We start from the raw sequence: 17,034 nt of genomic DNA on the forward strand, positions 1-17,034 counted from the left end.
ATCCTTAGCAGTCCCCCAGTGCCTTTGAGATCCCATTCCTTGTCCTCAATTCACCTTCTCTTTCAGCCAACCCACCCAAAGAAACTGTGGCACGGGAGGGTTACATGACCCGCCCCCAGGGCAGCTTGGGCAACAGCTATAAGCACATGATGGGTTTTCCTAGAAAAGCATCCCGGGCAGAGGCCACACGAAATACAGAGACAAGGGGCAGGGTGTGTTCCGGGAGCTGGGAGCGGGTGGGGAGACCTGATGCGAGAGGCTAGCAAGAACCATCCTGCAAGTGGGTCTGGAGTGCCACACTGCAGGAGACCGGTCTGAGGACCTGAAGGACAGAGGGGAGTCTGGGTTCTGTTCCCACTCAGAGGACAGAGTGAACTGAGCGCCCAGCGCAAGGCCCTGAGTCCGCCTTTGATTTGACAGTGGCGCCACCTTGTGGTCATATTTTAGAACTGCATCTCTTCAAAGGATTCTGGCAACAGAATACTTCTGGCGAGTATGTTCCCAGTGTACTTACTACTAGACACACCCACATGGGTGACTTTTAAATACCAAACCAAGCAAATAATAATGCTGACCATAAAATAAATAAAATAAAATAAAATAAAATAAAATAAATGAAAATCAATATATTTAGTGTCTTATACGACTGTACAATAGTGTGTATCATTAGCCAATAACAAGTGAATTTTAATACAACTGAAATATTTGCAGAAAGTACCATTTCCAAGAGCCACTAAATCCCCCTGTGGAGAAAACTTGTTTCTTGGTTTACTTAGCCGTTTTAAATAAATTTAAAAGGTTTAAATTTTAGTATTGCTTATGAATTAGAAATACAGCTCACATATAAACTAATAAAGTCATTTTCCAATGAAAAACATTGATCTTACTATTTTCAAGACACTGCTGTGGGCATTTTGGTTTTTTGGCTGTTTGAAGTGTGTGTTGTTGAGATACGGTCTCATTGTGTAACCTGGGCTCACGTGCAACTTGTGATCGTCTTACCTCGGCCTCCTAAATGCTAGGATAGCCGGCCCCTGCCTTCACACCCAGCCTGTTTCAATCTCAAACACAAAATGGGGTGGGGGTAGAAAAAACGGCTTAGTGGCTGAGAATGCTCACTGCTCTTCTAGAGGGACGGAGTTCGATTCCCAGCACCAATGTCGGGCAGCTCATAACCTCCAGAAAGCACGCGCAACCTCCTCCCCAAAACACACACACGAGGGGGGCGGGGGGAGACAGAGACACACAGAGAGGATGAAAACAAAAAGTGAAATCACAATGAGCTCTGCACCAGAACTAACAGCCTTGCCGCAGCATCCATTCCTGGTTTGACACTACTCACATGTCAAGGCTCCGGAACTCCTTTCCGCTCTCAATCCCAGACAGTTCTCCTGTGACCCCATAAAACTTCCACAGGCTTTCCAGAGTGTCTGGAGACCCACCACAAATAAAAACAAAGTTTGCTTTCCCAGAATCCCCAGCAAATCTCCTCACCTCTCATTGGCTCTGAGTGTGATAGGCCCACACCCACCACCAAAAAAAAAAAAAGTCACGCTGGCCAAGGGAAGGGGGTATTGGTTAGCCACTGAGGGAGGAGCCAGTCCCACTGAGGGCACAGGTGGAACTAGAATTCTGGCTCCATTCCACCTCACCTGTTGGGTTATGCCCTCCAATACCCTGATTTCCTGTGTGGGGAAACTGAGGCAGTAAGACTTGGGGAGTTCTCGGTGGGGCTGAGCTGGCACTTATGGTACCAAGTGGTAAGTTGGACCTCAGCTGTGACTGCCTGTGCCCAGGGGGAGGGGAGAGAGGTGCTAACAACTGAGTCAGGACTGGGGATGAGGACTGCCCTAAAAGGCTAGAAAACCTGTTTCAGCTGGCTGGGGAGGGGGCAGGTCAGCTGTAAAAACCTCTCCAGGTGATCCTGGTGTGCAGCTGTTACAGACACGCCCATGGTGTGCAGTCCACTAGAGGATGCTGAGGCCCTGATGCTCACACAGCCCTCAGACCCACCCTGGTCTCCATTTCCCAGTTTCTCTGGCACCTGTTCACCTGAAGATAATCCTACAGCCAAGAAATGGGGGACACCAGCCTGTCTTCCGTGGGGTCCCTATGGGGCTGGGCCTACATAGGAGATCGCTAAGTTCTTTCTTACCAGCCCCTTCCTGTACCCACCCCTTTCCAAGCCCCTAGCCTTGAAAAGATTAGAGGACACTCAAGTGAAGAGAAGTGGAGTTTATTCCAATGATGACAGAGACCACTGGAGGACTCTTCGCTCCCACTGAGAAACAGAGGAAGTAAGACCTTGGGAGCACATGTCCCCTCAGCCCAGAGCCTCAGTGCTGCTTACCAGGGCCTCACCGTCCCCAGCTCATGAGGAAGGGAGAATCACATGGAACATTGAGAGGGCTGTGGACCTGAGGTACCGGGTGCTCCTGAACACAGCCCATCCTGGACCGAGTGTGAGGTTACAGAAGAAAGGCTGGGTGTAGGGAGACCTGGGGCTCACCCACACGCAGCCTCAGCCACCTGCCCACACTGTGGGGATCCCTCGGCCCTGCTGGCCAGGCTGTAGTAGTAGTTCCGCATGCGCTGTTCCACGGTCAGGAAGTCAGGACGGTCTTCCCACCTGTAGGGGTGGAGAGACCCAGAACTCAGTGTCAGCCCGAGGGCAGGAAGGTATCAAGGGATAGGGAGTTGGGGGTAGACTTTCAGGACCCAAAGGAGCAGGGTTGGATGAGGTCTCCTTGGTGTGAGAGCGATGGAATTCTGGGGTGTCCACTCCAAAACAAGTAGAGATATTGGCTTACAGAACACAGATAATCATATAATGTTGAGAGCTGTCCAGGAGGGTACAGGAACAGTGCATTGAGGGCCAGAGTGAAACCTACTGCCCACAGGGAGCAGGGATGCTGGATGCAGCCATGTTGGGTATGCGAGCCAGGCACAAGTTTATATGGGGACAGATGTGGGGCTTGGGATGGGGATGGATGAACAGTGAGCAGGCCTGACCGACAGGGAGCTGTTCGTGGAACTGGAGTGGGACTTGCTGGGTTCTAGCCTCTGGCTTGGGTGTACTGGGTGTTTTCTGAGGGAGCCTGAGTTAACATGGGTTGAAGTAGGATGAATGGACCCATCCCGGTCAGCTGGACTGTTTCAAAGTCAATGCCCTGTCGTTTCATGGAGTATCAAATGCTGGAATGTCATGTCTCATAGTCGCTATAGGTGACACTTGTTTGTGTGCGTCGTGTATCGTCTGCTCTGGGTGGGGTTGTGGATGGGAGTTGAGTGCGTTAAGCATTTGGGTCCTGCACAAGCGGCTTCCTGAGACACTGGACGTTGAGTGTCGGCTGGGAGGGGCTGAGGACCAAGTGCAGGACATTCTTCCCAGGCGTGGGACACTAACAGCATGCTGGGTGACAGTGTGGCTGTGGTGGTCTGGTACTGTCGGATCTGTGTGCTGGTGGTGGCAGGGCCCGTGGCTGCATCACATGCCAGTGTGCTAGGGGGCTAAGTATGGATGGAGATGGATTAAAGGGAGAATGTGGAGAGTCTGAGACGCGGGTGAGGATCTTTGAGGGGAATACTGGAGAGAGTTAAGGTGACACTGATTGGACTTCTCCAGTCCCAGGACCGAATGACCAGACCCCCTCCCACCTGGAACTCACTTGTAGGTCCAGCAGTCGCTCATAAGTGAATACATTTCGGGCGGACACTCTGGCGGGCACTCCATCCTCTTTCCCTGCTTGATGAAGTCCAGGACCTCGGGCCCCTTCATTTTCTGCCCAGGCCAGGGACAAAGGCATGTGTCTGTGAGGAGCCCGGGTCCCTCACGTTGGTCTGCCTCCCCCGCCCACCACTGCCGAACTCTGCCCAGCCTACTTTGTAGGGCTTCTGGCCATAGGAGAAGGCCTCCCACATGGTGACCCCATAGCTCCAGACATCGCTGCGGCTGGAGAACTTTCGGAAGTTGATGCATTCGGGCGCGTACCACTTCAGAGGCCACTTCCCGGCGGAACGGGCCTGAGAAAGGGAGGTGCTGCTAGGACAAGACTCTGGGACCCCTGGCCCACCAGCCACCTCCACCTAGAGACTCCTGGGGTGACGCTCACCGTGTAATAGCTGTCGTCAGCACCCAGAGCCTTGGACAGGCCGAAGTCACTGATCTTGGCATAGTGCCGATTGACCAGCAGAACATTCCGGGCCGCCAGGTCACGGTGCACAAAGTTCTTCTCCTCCAGATACTTCATGCCCATGGCTACCTGGTGCAGCAGTTCAGCCACATTGCTGACCGGGATCTCCTCCCTGGGGTAGAAGGGGGAGGTGGAGTCAGCCTCAGTTCCCATGGGGCATAGGCGCAGCACAGAGAGTCTGGGCAGCGGTAAGGGGGCCGGCATCTAGAAAGCTCTTGTTGGCAGAGCGAGGTGCTAAGTGCTCCATAAGCAGCAGTCCGTTCGATGTTCACAGGAGCCTCGGGTACAGATCCTGCTATCATTGCCATGGTGCATATGGGGAAACAGAGTCAGGGGCTCTACTTTGCAGTATGAGTGTGGGCATCAGAGTGCACATAGGGCAGGCATTTGTCCATGAAGGAGTGAAGGCAAGCAGCGTGCTGTGTGTGTGTGTGTGTGTGTGTGTGTGTGTGTGTGTGCGCGTGTGCGCGCGCGTGCATGTGTATGCGCACACTCTGCTCCATCCCCCCCCCCACACCCTGTGAGGGGCCAGCCACCCAGGCTCACTTCTTTCCAATCAGGAACTTGTGCAGGGGCCCGCCGCCCGCCATCTCCATGACCAACATGAGCGCCTCGGCCTGGCACACGCCGATGAGCCGCACGATGTAGGGGTTGTCAAGCTGGTGCATGATCTGGGCCTCCCGCATCATCTCATCCTTGTCAGCCTTCTCCGTGCCGTGCTTCAGCACCTTGATGGCCACGTCGATCTGCTTCCTGCCAGGGGCACGGCCACACAGGCAAGTGCGGGTGTGAGCTGGGCAAGTGCGGGTGTGAGCTGGGCAAGTGCGGGCACGGCCACACAGGCAAGTGCAGGTGTGAGCTGGGCAAGTGCGGGCCGCGCCCGCCTCTCTCGTCCCCTGAGTTCTATGGGGCACCCTCTGGCTCGCTGCCAGGGCATCCCATCCACTCCCCAAGATGCCTGGGACTACCTCAGCCTAAGACATCTCCCCAGGGAGATGCTATAACTTCAACTTAGCCAAGCCCCCCCCCCCCCCGCCCCAGCATAGGCCAGTATCTCTAGGCCTCCCACGTAACCGTCCAGCCTGTCACACCCCAGCCCAGAGTCTGCTTCTCAGGCAAGCTGTCATGAGACAGGTACCCCAGCTCCTACTGCCCCCGACTCTGATGCCCCCCCCCACCATGGCAGACGCGGTAGGTCATACTTGCGCATTCGGTAGACCCCCTGGCGCACTGAGCCAAAGTTGCCACAGCCAAGTTCAATATCAGCCACGAGGAGGTTCTCACGCTTCAGGAAGAGCTTCTTGTCCTTGAGCTCCTCGGGGTCACTGTAGGGGCTCTCATACACGCTCGTGTCCATGGGCATCGGTCGTTGCTTGTCTGGGGACGCCACACGTGCTGGGCATACACACAGTCATACACTCCCGGGTCAGACAAGGAGATGGGGAGGGGGATGCAGAGGGCAAGAGGAGCTCAGCCACACCAAACACATGGCCACAGGCCGTGATTTACCCACCCCATGTGTCAGCATGCACCGGGGTGGACAGACACACAGGCAGGCATGCTGAGCATGGGCACAATTGTGCACGGGACAGACCCCCGTCAATGGCCCTGGCTTGTCACTCCTGCTAAGTCCCACAGCCCGGCCAGGGACCCTGCTCTCAGTTGGGCATGGGCCCACCCCCACCTCCACCTCTGCCAGCTCACCTGGTTCAGGGGTATATCCATCTGAGTTCAGGGTGTCAACACGTCTCTGAGGCTAAAGGTCACAGAGTCAGCAGCAGTCAGCCGGACCTAGCCCTCTTACAGGACCCATGCACGCTGAGGATACCCCAGGGACGGTCCCCTCCATAGCCATCTTTCCTCCACCCCAACCTCCCTGAAGTTATCCATCCGATTCCCAAGTCCCAACCCTGAGGTGCCACGGCTCACCTGAGTAAACGTGGACGGGTGGGCTGGGAGTGTGGGTGCAGCAGCTGTTGGGGAAGGGAAGGGACCGTGAGTACGGGAACACGGCCTCCTGCACACTTATCTGCCCCCCTCCTGCCCCCCCTCACCTTCAGCGCTGGCACTACTGTTGGGGCAGGCCTCCTTCAAGCGGTAAATGAGCCCATCCGCCTTCAGCTTGAGGTACTCCACCAGCTGTGGAAGGGGGTGTCAGGTGGGGCCTTCCCAACCCCCGAGGGGCTCAGCAGCCCATCACAGGGTTCTCCTTGGAACACGGTCGGCCTACCTGCCAGAGCGTGTCGAACTTGGTGCCTTCGGGAATGCAGAACTTGCCAGCCTTGTCCTGGCTGATGAGATAGTGGTACACGGTTTTCCCATAGACCAGGGACAGCGCATATGTACCCTGCTCCTTCCGGGGCCTCAGCCTGGAGGGGGAGGAAGGGTGTCACCCCTACGGCAATGGGGGCCTTCCTGTGCCTCAGTTCCCTCTACTAACACACGTGCTGTGGGCTCCATACCCAGAACCTCCCAAAGCAGCTGCAGAGAATGGGAAGGCCACAGATGGGTGCCACCAAACTTCTGCACCTTTATGGGGACCATGGGGGAGAAGGGCAGAGAGGGCAATGCTGAGTATACAGGAAACGTGAGGTAATCCAAAGGCAGACTTGAACCCACAGGCCCACAGTGGATATGGAGCCATGGGGGTGGATCACCCCCATACACAGGAGCCACCTGCTCCTCCACAGTGGTGAGATACTTTCTACACACTGGGAGACAGTCATCCTAGGGGTACTCAATCATCAGAGGTATTTTCAGCCATATGCTTGGCTAACCATGGAGGGACAGAGGAACCCATAATCCTTGTGTACACACACACACACACACACACACACACACACACTCCCACAATACCTGCACACACATACAGACACACACACACACACACACACACACACACACACACACACACGAAACCCCATGGCGAAGTCATTCAACACCTCAAACAACACAGCATCATTTGAGGAGTACTTGCCTACCCATGACACTCAGCTACTGTGGTGGTCTGAATGAGAATGGACCCCAAAGGCTCATACATTTAAACGTTTGTTCCCTAGATGGTGGACCTGCTTGGGAAGGATTAGGAGGTGTGACCTCATTGGAGAAGGTGTGTCGCTGTAAAATGTAAGAACTATGCCAAGTCAGAAGGACCTGACCACCACCCCATTCCATACCCAGACTTCCCACGTCTTCCTCCAAGGTCCAGCCTGATGAGTACCCCAGAATGCCCAATCCTTATTGTTCCACAACCTGCCAGATCTAGTCTGGGTTCCACAGCTAGGGCCCCACCCTAGTCTGGCCACCCATGCCTGCATGCAGCCGAGCTCTGGGCCTCCACAAAGATCTGCTCCTACCTGTAACCACCCAAAGGTTGCTTGTGAGTCACCTTCACCACCCCACTATGTATCCACACTTCCTATGTCCTCCTCCGGGGTCTAGCCTAGTGAGTATCCCTGACCTCCCCAACCATACCTTTTTTTTTTTTTTTTTTTTGACCCACTAGATTTAGCCTGGGTCCCACAACCAGTGGACAGCCTATTCTGGCCTTCACTGCCAAGGAGCTCTAGGCTTGGCTCAGAACTGTCCTTACCCTTCCCCCAAACCACAGGACTCTCCAAGTCACAGCCAACCTTTCCACTCAAACAGATCTACCCCCACACTCCAGGCTTGGGATGGGAAGCATGTTCTTACACCAGCCTAGTCCTCTGTCCACCTGGCCTCATCCCACCCAAGCCATTTCCAACCTCTGGACCCAGCCTTCCCCTAACATGCTCTGCCCATAACAAATTCAGAACAAGGGAAATCACACACTCAAACTGTATCATAAGAATACTAATATGAAAGATCAAGCCAGTCTCTCCTCTCCAGAACCCACCAGTTCTGAAGAAATGTGTGCCAATGAGAATTACCTAGATCAGAGGTTCTCAATCTGTGGGTCACGACCCCCTTGGGGGGTGGAATGACCCTTTCACAGGGGTCGGCTAAGACCATCAGGAAAACATAGATATTTACATTAAGATGCAAAACAGTAGCAAGATTACAGTTATAAAGTAGCAACAAAAATAATTTTGTGGTTGGGGGTCACTACAACGTGAGGAACTGTATTAAAGGGACTCAGCATTAGGAAGGCTGAGTGAAAAAACTATTGTCCTAGAGGAACTCCGGGACCCAGAATTTAGTCCATCATAAACCTCCGCTGGGATGTGAAACTCCCAAAGAATCAATGAAAAAGTTAAAGTTTCAAAAATAAATAAATAAACCTCCTCTGGGAACTCAGGGAGGTTAAAGAAGACACAAAGGAACAGCTGGATGGAATGAAGGAGAAAGAACTCCAGGAGAATAACCGCCTGAGTGGTGGTCAAGAAAACACTAACATAAGATAATGGAAATTATGACGACAATCCAGGATTGAGATGGAATTTAATCGGGAGATGGAAACATTGAAGAGAACTCAAGCCCAAATGAAGATGGAGTTGAAAAGGCCAATAACTCAACTAGAACCCCCCAAAGAAAGCCTTACATGTAGAATGAACCAGACAGAAGACAAAATAGCAGATTCCAAAGATAAAATAGAAGCTCTAGACCAAATCAGTGAGGAACATGAAGAAAAAATTAAAACAGGAAATTTAGGACACCATGAAAAAAAAACCCTAGAAGTATAGGCATAGAAGGAGAAAAACCCCAAGTCAATGGCACAGACCAGATCTTCAACAAGACCCCAAACTAAAGGAAGACACACCCACACAGATACAAGAAACACCCAGAGCACCAAAAAGACAAGACCAGAAAAGAAAGCCTCTATGGCGTATCTTAGTTAAAACACACAGTACACATAACAGAGAAAGTGTAGCGAAAACTGCAAGAGGAATGTAGTCACGTGTAAAGGAAAAGCTGTCAGAATAAGAGATGAGCTCCCGCTGGGCGGTGGTGGCACACGCCTTTAATCCCAGCACTCGGGAGGCAGAGGCAGGTGGATCTTTGTGAGTTCGAGGCCAGCCTGGTCTCCAAAGCGAGTTCCAGGAAAGGCGCAAAGCTACACAGAGAAACCCTGTCTCGAAAAAACAAAAACAAACAAACAAAAAAAAAGAGCTGAGCTCCCAGGGAAAACTTTGAAAGCCCCGAGCACAGTAAAGAAAGACACCTCCTTCAAAAGCCTTAGAACTATCCCTCCAACTTACAGGCTAACTCAGGTAGGGGAAAATTTCAAAAAAGAAAATTTTACTGTATAAGATTTCTTACTATTTTTTAAATTATGTGTATGGAAGGTGGGGTATGTACATGTGAGTGCAAGTGTCTGTGGAGGCCAGAGGTGTTGGACCCCCCTGCCCCTGAGCTGCAGTTACAGGTGAATGTAAACCACCCCACAATGATGCAGGGAACCAAACTCAGGTCCCCTGGAAGAGCAGCACATGCTCTTAACCGCTGGGCCACCTCTCCAGCCCTGCATACACATGCTTTTTTTTTTTTTAATCCACCAACAGCAGAGTCCTGGAGAGAAGGGCATCTCTGAGGAGACCTACAGACCTCAGTGTGTGGTGAAAATCAAGTCAGTTCCTCCAAGGGGATCCTGGGAAAGAAGCATCCCTGCGGCAGGAGGAGGCAGAGCAATGATCCAACCCGGCAGGACTCAGGTACTCATGAGAAGGGTGGACCTGGGAATTGTCTCCCAAAGGTTCTTGAGGTGAACACACAGGGCTTCCCAGAGTCATGGAAAGAGGCAACCACCAACTTTCTGCATATGTGGAGGCCTGAGTGTTATCTGGATCGCATCTATACACACAAAAAACTCCTTACACCCAAGCAAGAAAGCTGCTGCTGGCAGTTTTCAAACGCCCAGCTTCAGAGGGTCTCCAACCATGACAAACGCATGAACAACCGCATGACCCCAGCTGTGGTTCAGACACGCACAGACACAGTCACCTAGGAACAAGAGTGCCATCTTGCTCACGTTCCTGCTTTACATGTATTAATTCATGAGCTCCTTTACACAGGTCCCAGGCAGGTACTGCTAGAGGACAGGTTGAAGTAGTTGCTTCAACATCTCCGCGCCCCCAGAGCCTCTTCCTCTCTCAGTATAAAAGCCAGGGCCACCCCCCTCACTAACGACTTCAGGAACACTGGCCTCAGTGTTCTCCGACATGCCAATTCCTGCCTCTGGACCTTCTCACCTGGCCACCAGGTTTGTTAGAAGCACCCTGCACCCCCAAACATCTTTTCTCTGTTGTTTGGTTTGGCTTTTCTGGGGTGGGAGTCAAACCCAGGGCCTCTTACCTGCTAAGCAAAGGCTCCATTATGATCTACCTCCAACCCTCCTTCTGCAGCTCCTCTTTCACCTTCTCACATTCTGAAGTTGTCTTCTCAGTAAGCCTCCCTCAGCGGCCTCACTGTAGCCCCTTCCCACCCACCCCACACAGCATCCACCTCCATCTGACGAGGGTTCTGTTGAGTTCCCGTCTCCTGGAGACAGTCACCTCTGTCTAGTCATATCATTGCCTGCTACCCAGCCCAAGTCCCACAGCCTGCGGGTGGCAAAAAGCTGGGCCCAACACAGATGCGCCAACTTTGGAGTCCTTCCAGTTCACTGCGAGGACGTTACCGTACCCAAGTACCCTTGCGCATGCGCACAGAGACACAGTCGCCCGATAGGCCCCCGTGCACACTCAGGTCTCAGCCCACCCGGCCCCTCATCACCTGGAACCCCCCCCCCCCCCCCGTGCCCCACATACAGGAACTTGCCGTCTGTCTGCTGGCCGGAATAGAGTTTGCGTTCGGCCTCCTCGCGAGTCAGGCTGCTGTGGTACCAGGGCATCCGCTCATGGGCTGTGGTGGCAATGAGCTTCTCCACCTGGGGGGCCTGGCTGATGATGGCCTGTTCGAGTGCATCGCCCTGCAGAGAGGAGAGGCGCGTTGTGGGCGTGGCCAAGTGGACGGCCACCGGAACCGGCTTGCATCTCTAGACTCTCCAGAACCCACCCCACTCAGCACAACTAGGGTGCATCTGCAAGCGGTAAAGCGTAACTAACCTCCACTAGCCCTATGGTCTCCCTCCTAACCCAACCAGGGAGGCACCGTAGCCGGGCCTCACCGCCTAGCCCAGCTCGGAGCTCATCAACTTCAAGATCCTACACAATTTCCAGCTCAGGCACAGCACATGATGTGAACTACAGCCCACCGTCCCTGTCTGCCATCCTACTGTAGAGCACATGCCCGCCCTTCACGGTCCTCTCTGTCACCTTCAAGCCCAGGAGGCACCTCTACCTTTTAACCTATCATAGTCGAGCATCACAGCATTGCTCAGGCTGCGCAAGACAAATTACCACCATCACCACCAAGCCCGGACCTAATGTCCTCCTTCCAGGTCCCGGGCTCAACCAAGTCCTACACTTGCTTCCAAATCCCAGACCTTGGAGCATCTTGCAAGCCAGTGAAGAAGACACAGCAAGCCTCTGCCGCCGTCAGGCCACGCCCATGGCCCTCTGGCCACGCCCCTCTGGCCACGCCCTCACCTCCAGCTTCCAGGTCTGGCGCACGTAGTCGCGCACCATGGCGTCGCGCAGGCAGTCGAAGACCCCGGGCTGCGGCTCCAGGCCGGGCGGCCGGTTGCACGGCTTCCGTAGGTTGCAGGGCAGCCCGTCGGGGTCTTGCGAGTAGAACTGGCAGAGCTCGGCTGGGCCGCAGTGAGCCTTCCCGCCCGCGATGGCGTAGGTGCCGTTGAGTTGGCGCTCGATGGGAAAGTGGTGGAAGCGCACGTCGTGCACCAGCGATAGCACGTAGCCCCCCAGCGAGCGCAGGCACTGGCGTAACAAGAACAGCCCGTCGGCCATGCCTGCCAGCTTCAGGTGCTCCTCGGCCTCGGCGCGCGAGATGCTGCCGTAGAAGAAGGGCAGGTGCGCCGCGGGGTCGGGCATCGCCGGGCCCTGTGGGTGCAGAAGGCATGGCATGAGCGTCAGGGCCCGCAGCCCTTCCCGAACCCCAGCTGTCAGCGCCGGAGAGAGCCCACGAGAATGGACATCTATGGGGTATAGCCAGAGGCACCTCATCTTTGCACCGGAGTCGGTTCCAGAGAGGAGTGGCAGTGTCCTGGGCACCCATCCGGGTCTGAAACCCACATCGGACTTTCCAGAATCCCGTGCACAGAGCATCCAGACACCCTAGAAGTCCCTATGCCTGAACCCACCCTTCATTTCCCAAACACATGCGTTTTTTCGGTTTTTTTTTTGTTTTTGATTTTGTTTTTTTGGGGTTTTTGGTTTTTTTGGGGTTTTTTTTTTGCGTTTCAAGCTAGATGCTGAGGATGTTACCTATAAAATATTGTCATTCCCTGCTCTCTTGAAAGCCACACAAACTGAGGAGGCAGCGGTCAGTAATGTGATAGACAAGAATGACCATTACCGTTGCAGATTGAGGTCAGGATTTCTAAGAGTGATGTTAGAGAGAAAAGAGGTTATAGCTAGAATGGGCACCTCCTTTGAGCCCAGAGCAGAAGGATGAGGAAGAGCCACCTCCTCAAAAACCATGAGGGGAGAGAGTCAGGCAGAGCAAGGCTAACAAGCAGCTCATCAGAGAACCTGGCCCCAGCCTTCCCCACTTCCCAGTGGGTGCCCTCGGCCTCTCTAATTCCCCTTGCCCTGCCCCTCGGCTTTGCTGAACCAGTTTCAGAAAGCATGAGTTATCTGAATATCCATCCCTAGAGAGATGGTTAAGAGTCAGGATTGAACTCTAAAGTTAGTTCTGATGCAGCCGTTAAACAAAATGAGATGTATGGTTGGGGGAGAAAAGAAACGTGGAGGGGGTGGAAGGAGGGAGGGGGAGACAGGTATGGTGGCTCCTGTCTCTAATCCCAGCGTTTGGGAGGCTGAGGCAGGAGGCTCACATGAGTTCAAGGTCAGCCTGGGATGTATGTATGTATACATGGATGTGGCTGGATGGATGGATGGGTGGTAGGTAGGTGGATGGATGGATGAATGAATGGATGGATGGATGAGTGGATGAGTGGATCAATGGGTGGATGGATGGATGGATAGATAGATAGATAGATAGATAGATAGATAGATAGATAGAATCTGATAGGCAAATAGTTTACAATTGTCCACCCTGAAGTGCCTGGAGTGATGCTAGTGTCCTGTCATGTTAGGGCTTGGGGTACACCAGTGTTTGAATTAATCAAAACCCAGTGTGCACTGAAGATTCATTGTATTTGCTCCTTTAGGGACAACTACTCAGTACTGAGCCCCAGCTGCAGATCTGCATGCAGATGTTCAGGCTGCAGTGGGTGCTGTGACTGTAGTGTTGAAAAACATCTACAGTATAGGCAACAGATGGGGGGGGGGGTAAGAGGGTTGTCAACTCTTGTTATGCACAGCAGTTCTAGAAAAATCTCTGCAGACACTGAATTAGTGACCTACTGAAGAGCAGATGCAGGGCTTAGATTCCCGGGCCATGTGGCCAATATGTAACTGCTGGGGAGGGAGGTTGATGTGGGGTTTCATATAGCCCAGGTTGGCCTTGAACTCACTATGTTGCTGAGACAGTTTGAATTCCTGATCCTCCTGCCTCCACCTCCCATGTACTGGGATTATAAACCTGTGCCAGTACACCAGGCATAAAGGTACGGCCTAGGCTGGCCTTGAACTTGTGATTCTCCTGTCTCATCCTCTTCAGCATTTGCCTACCATTAGCAGATTCCCATCACAGCTGTCTGTACCGTGTGTGTGTGTGTGTGTGTGTGTGTGTGTGTGTGCGTGTTGTGTGTGCGCGCGCGCGCACCTTATTGAATACATATTGTTGGGCTAGAGCTGGACCTCTGTGGTAGAGCATCTGCCTGGCATGGAGAGACCCAGGAAATGTGCCACCCCATAAAAACAAGAGCCCCATATGGCTCATGCCCAGTGGTGACGTGATCATCAGTGACTCAATATTCTTTCCGTTCTGTGTGTATCTGCAAATTGTGGGAAAACACCACATTATTTTGAGGATTGCAAAGTTCAGCTAGCAGGTGAATTCTTAAACACGGAATCTGTGAATAATGAGGGCCAATCTCTATGAGAAGCAGAGCAAAATGTCTGTAGAATCCAGGGGTGAGCAGGAAAAGACAATTCATTCTTTCCATTCTCTGTATTCTTGTTTTTATGCAATGTCGGGGAGGAAAGTTAGTTCATCATAACAATTACTTGTTATCTACTTAGCTGACCCAGGAAGGCCTCTTTGGGCATAAACCGTGATAAAGAAGTGACTCAGTGTCCTTCTTATACACACAAGGGCAGGGGGGTAGACGCATAGGCTTGGTAGCTATGTCCAGAGATGGGCAGAGATGGTGGCTGAGGCTGAGAAAGATGCTTGGATGGGACCAGGCCAAGGCCTCGGTCTGGGCAGCCGGGGGCTGCTGATCACAGGGCACAAATATGGGATGGGAAGCCAGGCTTGACGGGTCTCTGGATGCCCACCACCAACAGTCAGTGGCAAGCAGTGATCAGAAACCCGCATGATCAACAGTGCTGTCTATTTTTACCTGGAGAAGGGTGATATCCAAACTGGCATGATGACACACACCTGTGATCCCTGCACTTGGGAGGCTGAGGCAGGAGGATTGAGCTCCAGGCCAGCCTGGGTGGAATACAGAGTTAAGGCCAGCCGAGAGAGTGAGACCCTGTCTCAGAAAACCACACAATGAAAGGGAGGGAAGGGTGAGAGGGAGGATCTTTTCATTTTTAAGATCATTTTATATATATGAGTGTTTAGTGGGCATGCATGTCTGTGCACCATGTGTGTGTGCCTGGTGGCCATGGGGATCAGAAGAGGGTGGAGTTATACACAGTTATGGGCCCCCATGTGGATGCTAGGAATCGAACCCAGGTCCTTTAGCAGAGCAGTCCATGCTCTTAATCACAGAGCCATCACTCCAGCCCCAGGAGACCCCTTTTTAAAAAAGTTTTTAAAGAGAGCATTCCATGAGACTATTTGAAACAAGTCACAGGCTCCTTGAAAAAAAAAAAAATGGAACCTGACAGAAAAACCTCCACGGGAATGTTATAGCAATTTTATTCATAACTGTCAAAAGTTGAAAGTGATGTAACTATCTCCCAACAGGCAAAGAGAAGCGGATGCCTACAGAGTGGAGGGCACAGCAGCATGCAGAGTGAGCGGGCACAGCGGCTGCGAACCGGGCTCCAGCCAGAACTGCGGTGTGGAGACCATGTCAGTGGCATCAGGTGGGGGTGACCACAGGGGCCTGAAGGAATTGGGGAGTAGTCTCTCGATTGCACACATTCATCAGATCAGAGCTCTTCCATGGGGTGGTCTGTGGACCACTCTGTGTGGGCTGGAAGGGCAGCTGGGAGGTTTAGACAATCTATAAATGTCAGCAGTAGCCGGAGCAGGTAAACTTAACGTGGGCCAGGTTGGCTCCACCCCTGTCTCCCCCTCTCAGACTTCCACCCACCTCTCATCCAGCCTGGTGTCCTGCTCCACCCCTGGCTACTCCGGCACCAACACCATCATCAGCAGGGTGTGAGAAGCACCCGCTCTTCAATGCCAGGTCCTCTGAGTGATGGGTATCATGTCCCCTCCCTCCTGCTCGGCCTCACATCTCTCTGGTCCTTACAAACTCCCTAGCTTAGCCCCCTTGGGCCCTGATACTTCCTATGGGCTTGTTTGTGTTTCTCTCTCTCTCTCTCTCTCTCTCTCTCTCTCTCTCTCTCTCTCTCTCTCTCTCTCTCTCTCTTCCTTTCCCTCCCCTCTCTCCTTCCCTAAGTCTTGTCCCCGTACTTGGTCATCCTGTCAGGAGCTCACAGGCTGTACACACACCTCTCCCCCCAGCCAGATCTCTAGCCTGATGTTCATTTGTGTTCCCAATACCTCCTTTGATCTCTACCAACTGTTTCTATTAATACAAACGGAGATGCAGATCTCACTCGCAGAATGCCTGTGGTTAGCTGAGTCCCCGCAGTCCGTTTCCACTTGAGCTGAGCTCTGGGGTCCGCAAGCTGCTCCTAGGTGACTCTTCACCACAGCCTCTTCTGCTTGAGAACCGACCGACTATGCCTTCCTCATTGGATCGAAACCCCTCCACCCTCTGCCCCAACCAGGCTGGGTTACTTGCTTCCTTCGAACTCACTTCCAGATGTTCGCTCCTGCAGCACTACACTAAATGTGTCCTCCATGGCCCTCTCTGTCTCCCCAAACCCAGCTAGCCCCTCCTGGGCAACTCCTAAAGCTGCTTTACAGTGTGTAAGGCTGAAGGATAGGGGGCGGGGGGTGGGGGGGCGGCTTGTCGGGTGGTAGGGTCTGTAACAAGACTGGTCTCTGGAGCAGGAAACTGTGGCAGGAAGCTGTCAGTCACGTGGTTTGAGCATCTCTGCCCCACAGGGCCACAGGTGCAGCCTGGGTAGTCAGAAGTTGGTTATAGAAGAGGATCTGGGGAAGGCTGGTTCTCAGAGTCTAGTCCAAGGCTACAAGCCAAGATTGGTATCTAAGACCAAAAGCCAAGGTGGCCCGGAGACAGGAATTTACCCTGTTTCTACTCCACCCACCATCCCACTACTGGTGACAGTTATTGTGATAATCATGCCCTGCCGACAGGCAGCCAGTGTGGTGGGGGGCCCTGGATCCCTGTGTCTGCACCCACCTCCCTGGACTTTCTGGTCCATCCTCATCCTGTTCATGCAATATGGTGGCCAAGTCTTTAGAGAGACTGTAGCCAGAGGTGCTGAGACCATCAGAGGAAGACAGAGGCAGAAGATGAAGGGCTAGGAGCAAGACTCTGGCACAGGTCTTTATGTTTCCCATCTGCAGGCCAGGCCAGCGTGGCGCAGCTGCTCCCAAGAGCCGGTTCACCCGCAGC

The 17,034-nt window shown here is 53.1% G+C and overlaps 1 protein-coding gene across 4 annotated transcripts; it reads right to left on the reverse strand.

Moving 5' to 3' along the window:
- Window positions 1–2,220: 2,220 nt before the first annotated feature.
- Window positions 2,221–12,118, reverse strand: LOC131926587 (tyrosine-protein kinase ZAP-70). Of its 4 annotated transcripts, none has more exons than XM_059282116.1 (12): window positions 11,702–12,118; window positions 10,922–11,082; window positions 6,424–6,562; window positions 6,248–6,332; window positions 6,123–6,166; window positions 5,898–5,949; window positions 5,396–5,570; window positions 4,740–4,946; window positions 4,113–4,305; window positions 3,883–4,023; window positions 3,669–3,781; window positions 2,221–2,629 (listed from the first exon to the last, which is right to left on the reverse strand). In XM_059282116.1, exons 1-12 carry the CDS (start codon window positions 12,101–12,103, stop codon window positions 2,506–2,508), a joined length of 1,836 nt encoding a protein of 611 aa, XP_059138099.1. In that variant the 5' UTR covers window positions 12,104–12,118; the 3' UTR covers window positions 2,221–2,505. The 4 variants fall into 4 exon arrangements, with proteins under 4 accessions (XP_059138099.1, XP_059138098.1, XP_059138100.1 ...); XM_059282115.1 differs by having other exon boundaries at window positions 5,396–5,588; XM_059282117.1 differs by lacking the exon at window positions 11,702–12,118 and adding an exon at window positions 11,429–11,571 and having other exon boundaries at window positions 5,396–5,588.
- Window positions 12,119–17,034: the final 4,916 nt, after the last annotated feature.

The sequence above is a fragment of the Peromyscus eremicus genome, chromosome 16_21 (assembly GCF_949786415.1).
Source record: "Peromyscus eremicus chromosome 16_21, PerEre_H2_v1, whole genome shotgun sequence".
Taxonomy (NCBI): domain Eukaryota; kingdom Metazoa; phylum Chordata; class Mammalia; order Rodentia; family Cricetidae; genus Peromyscus; species Peromyscus eremicus.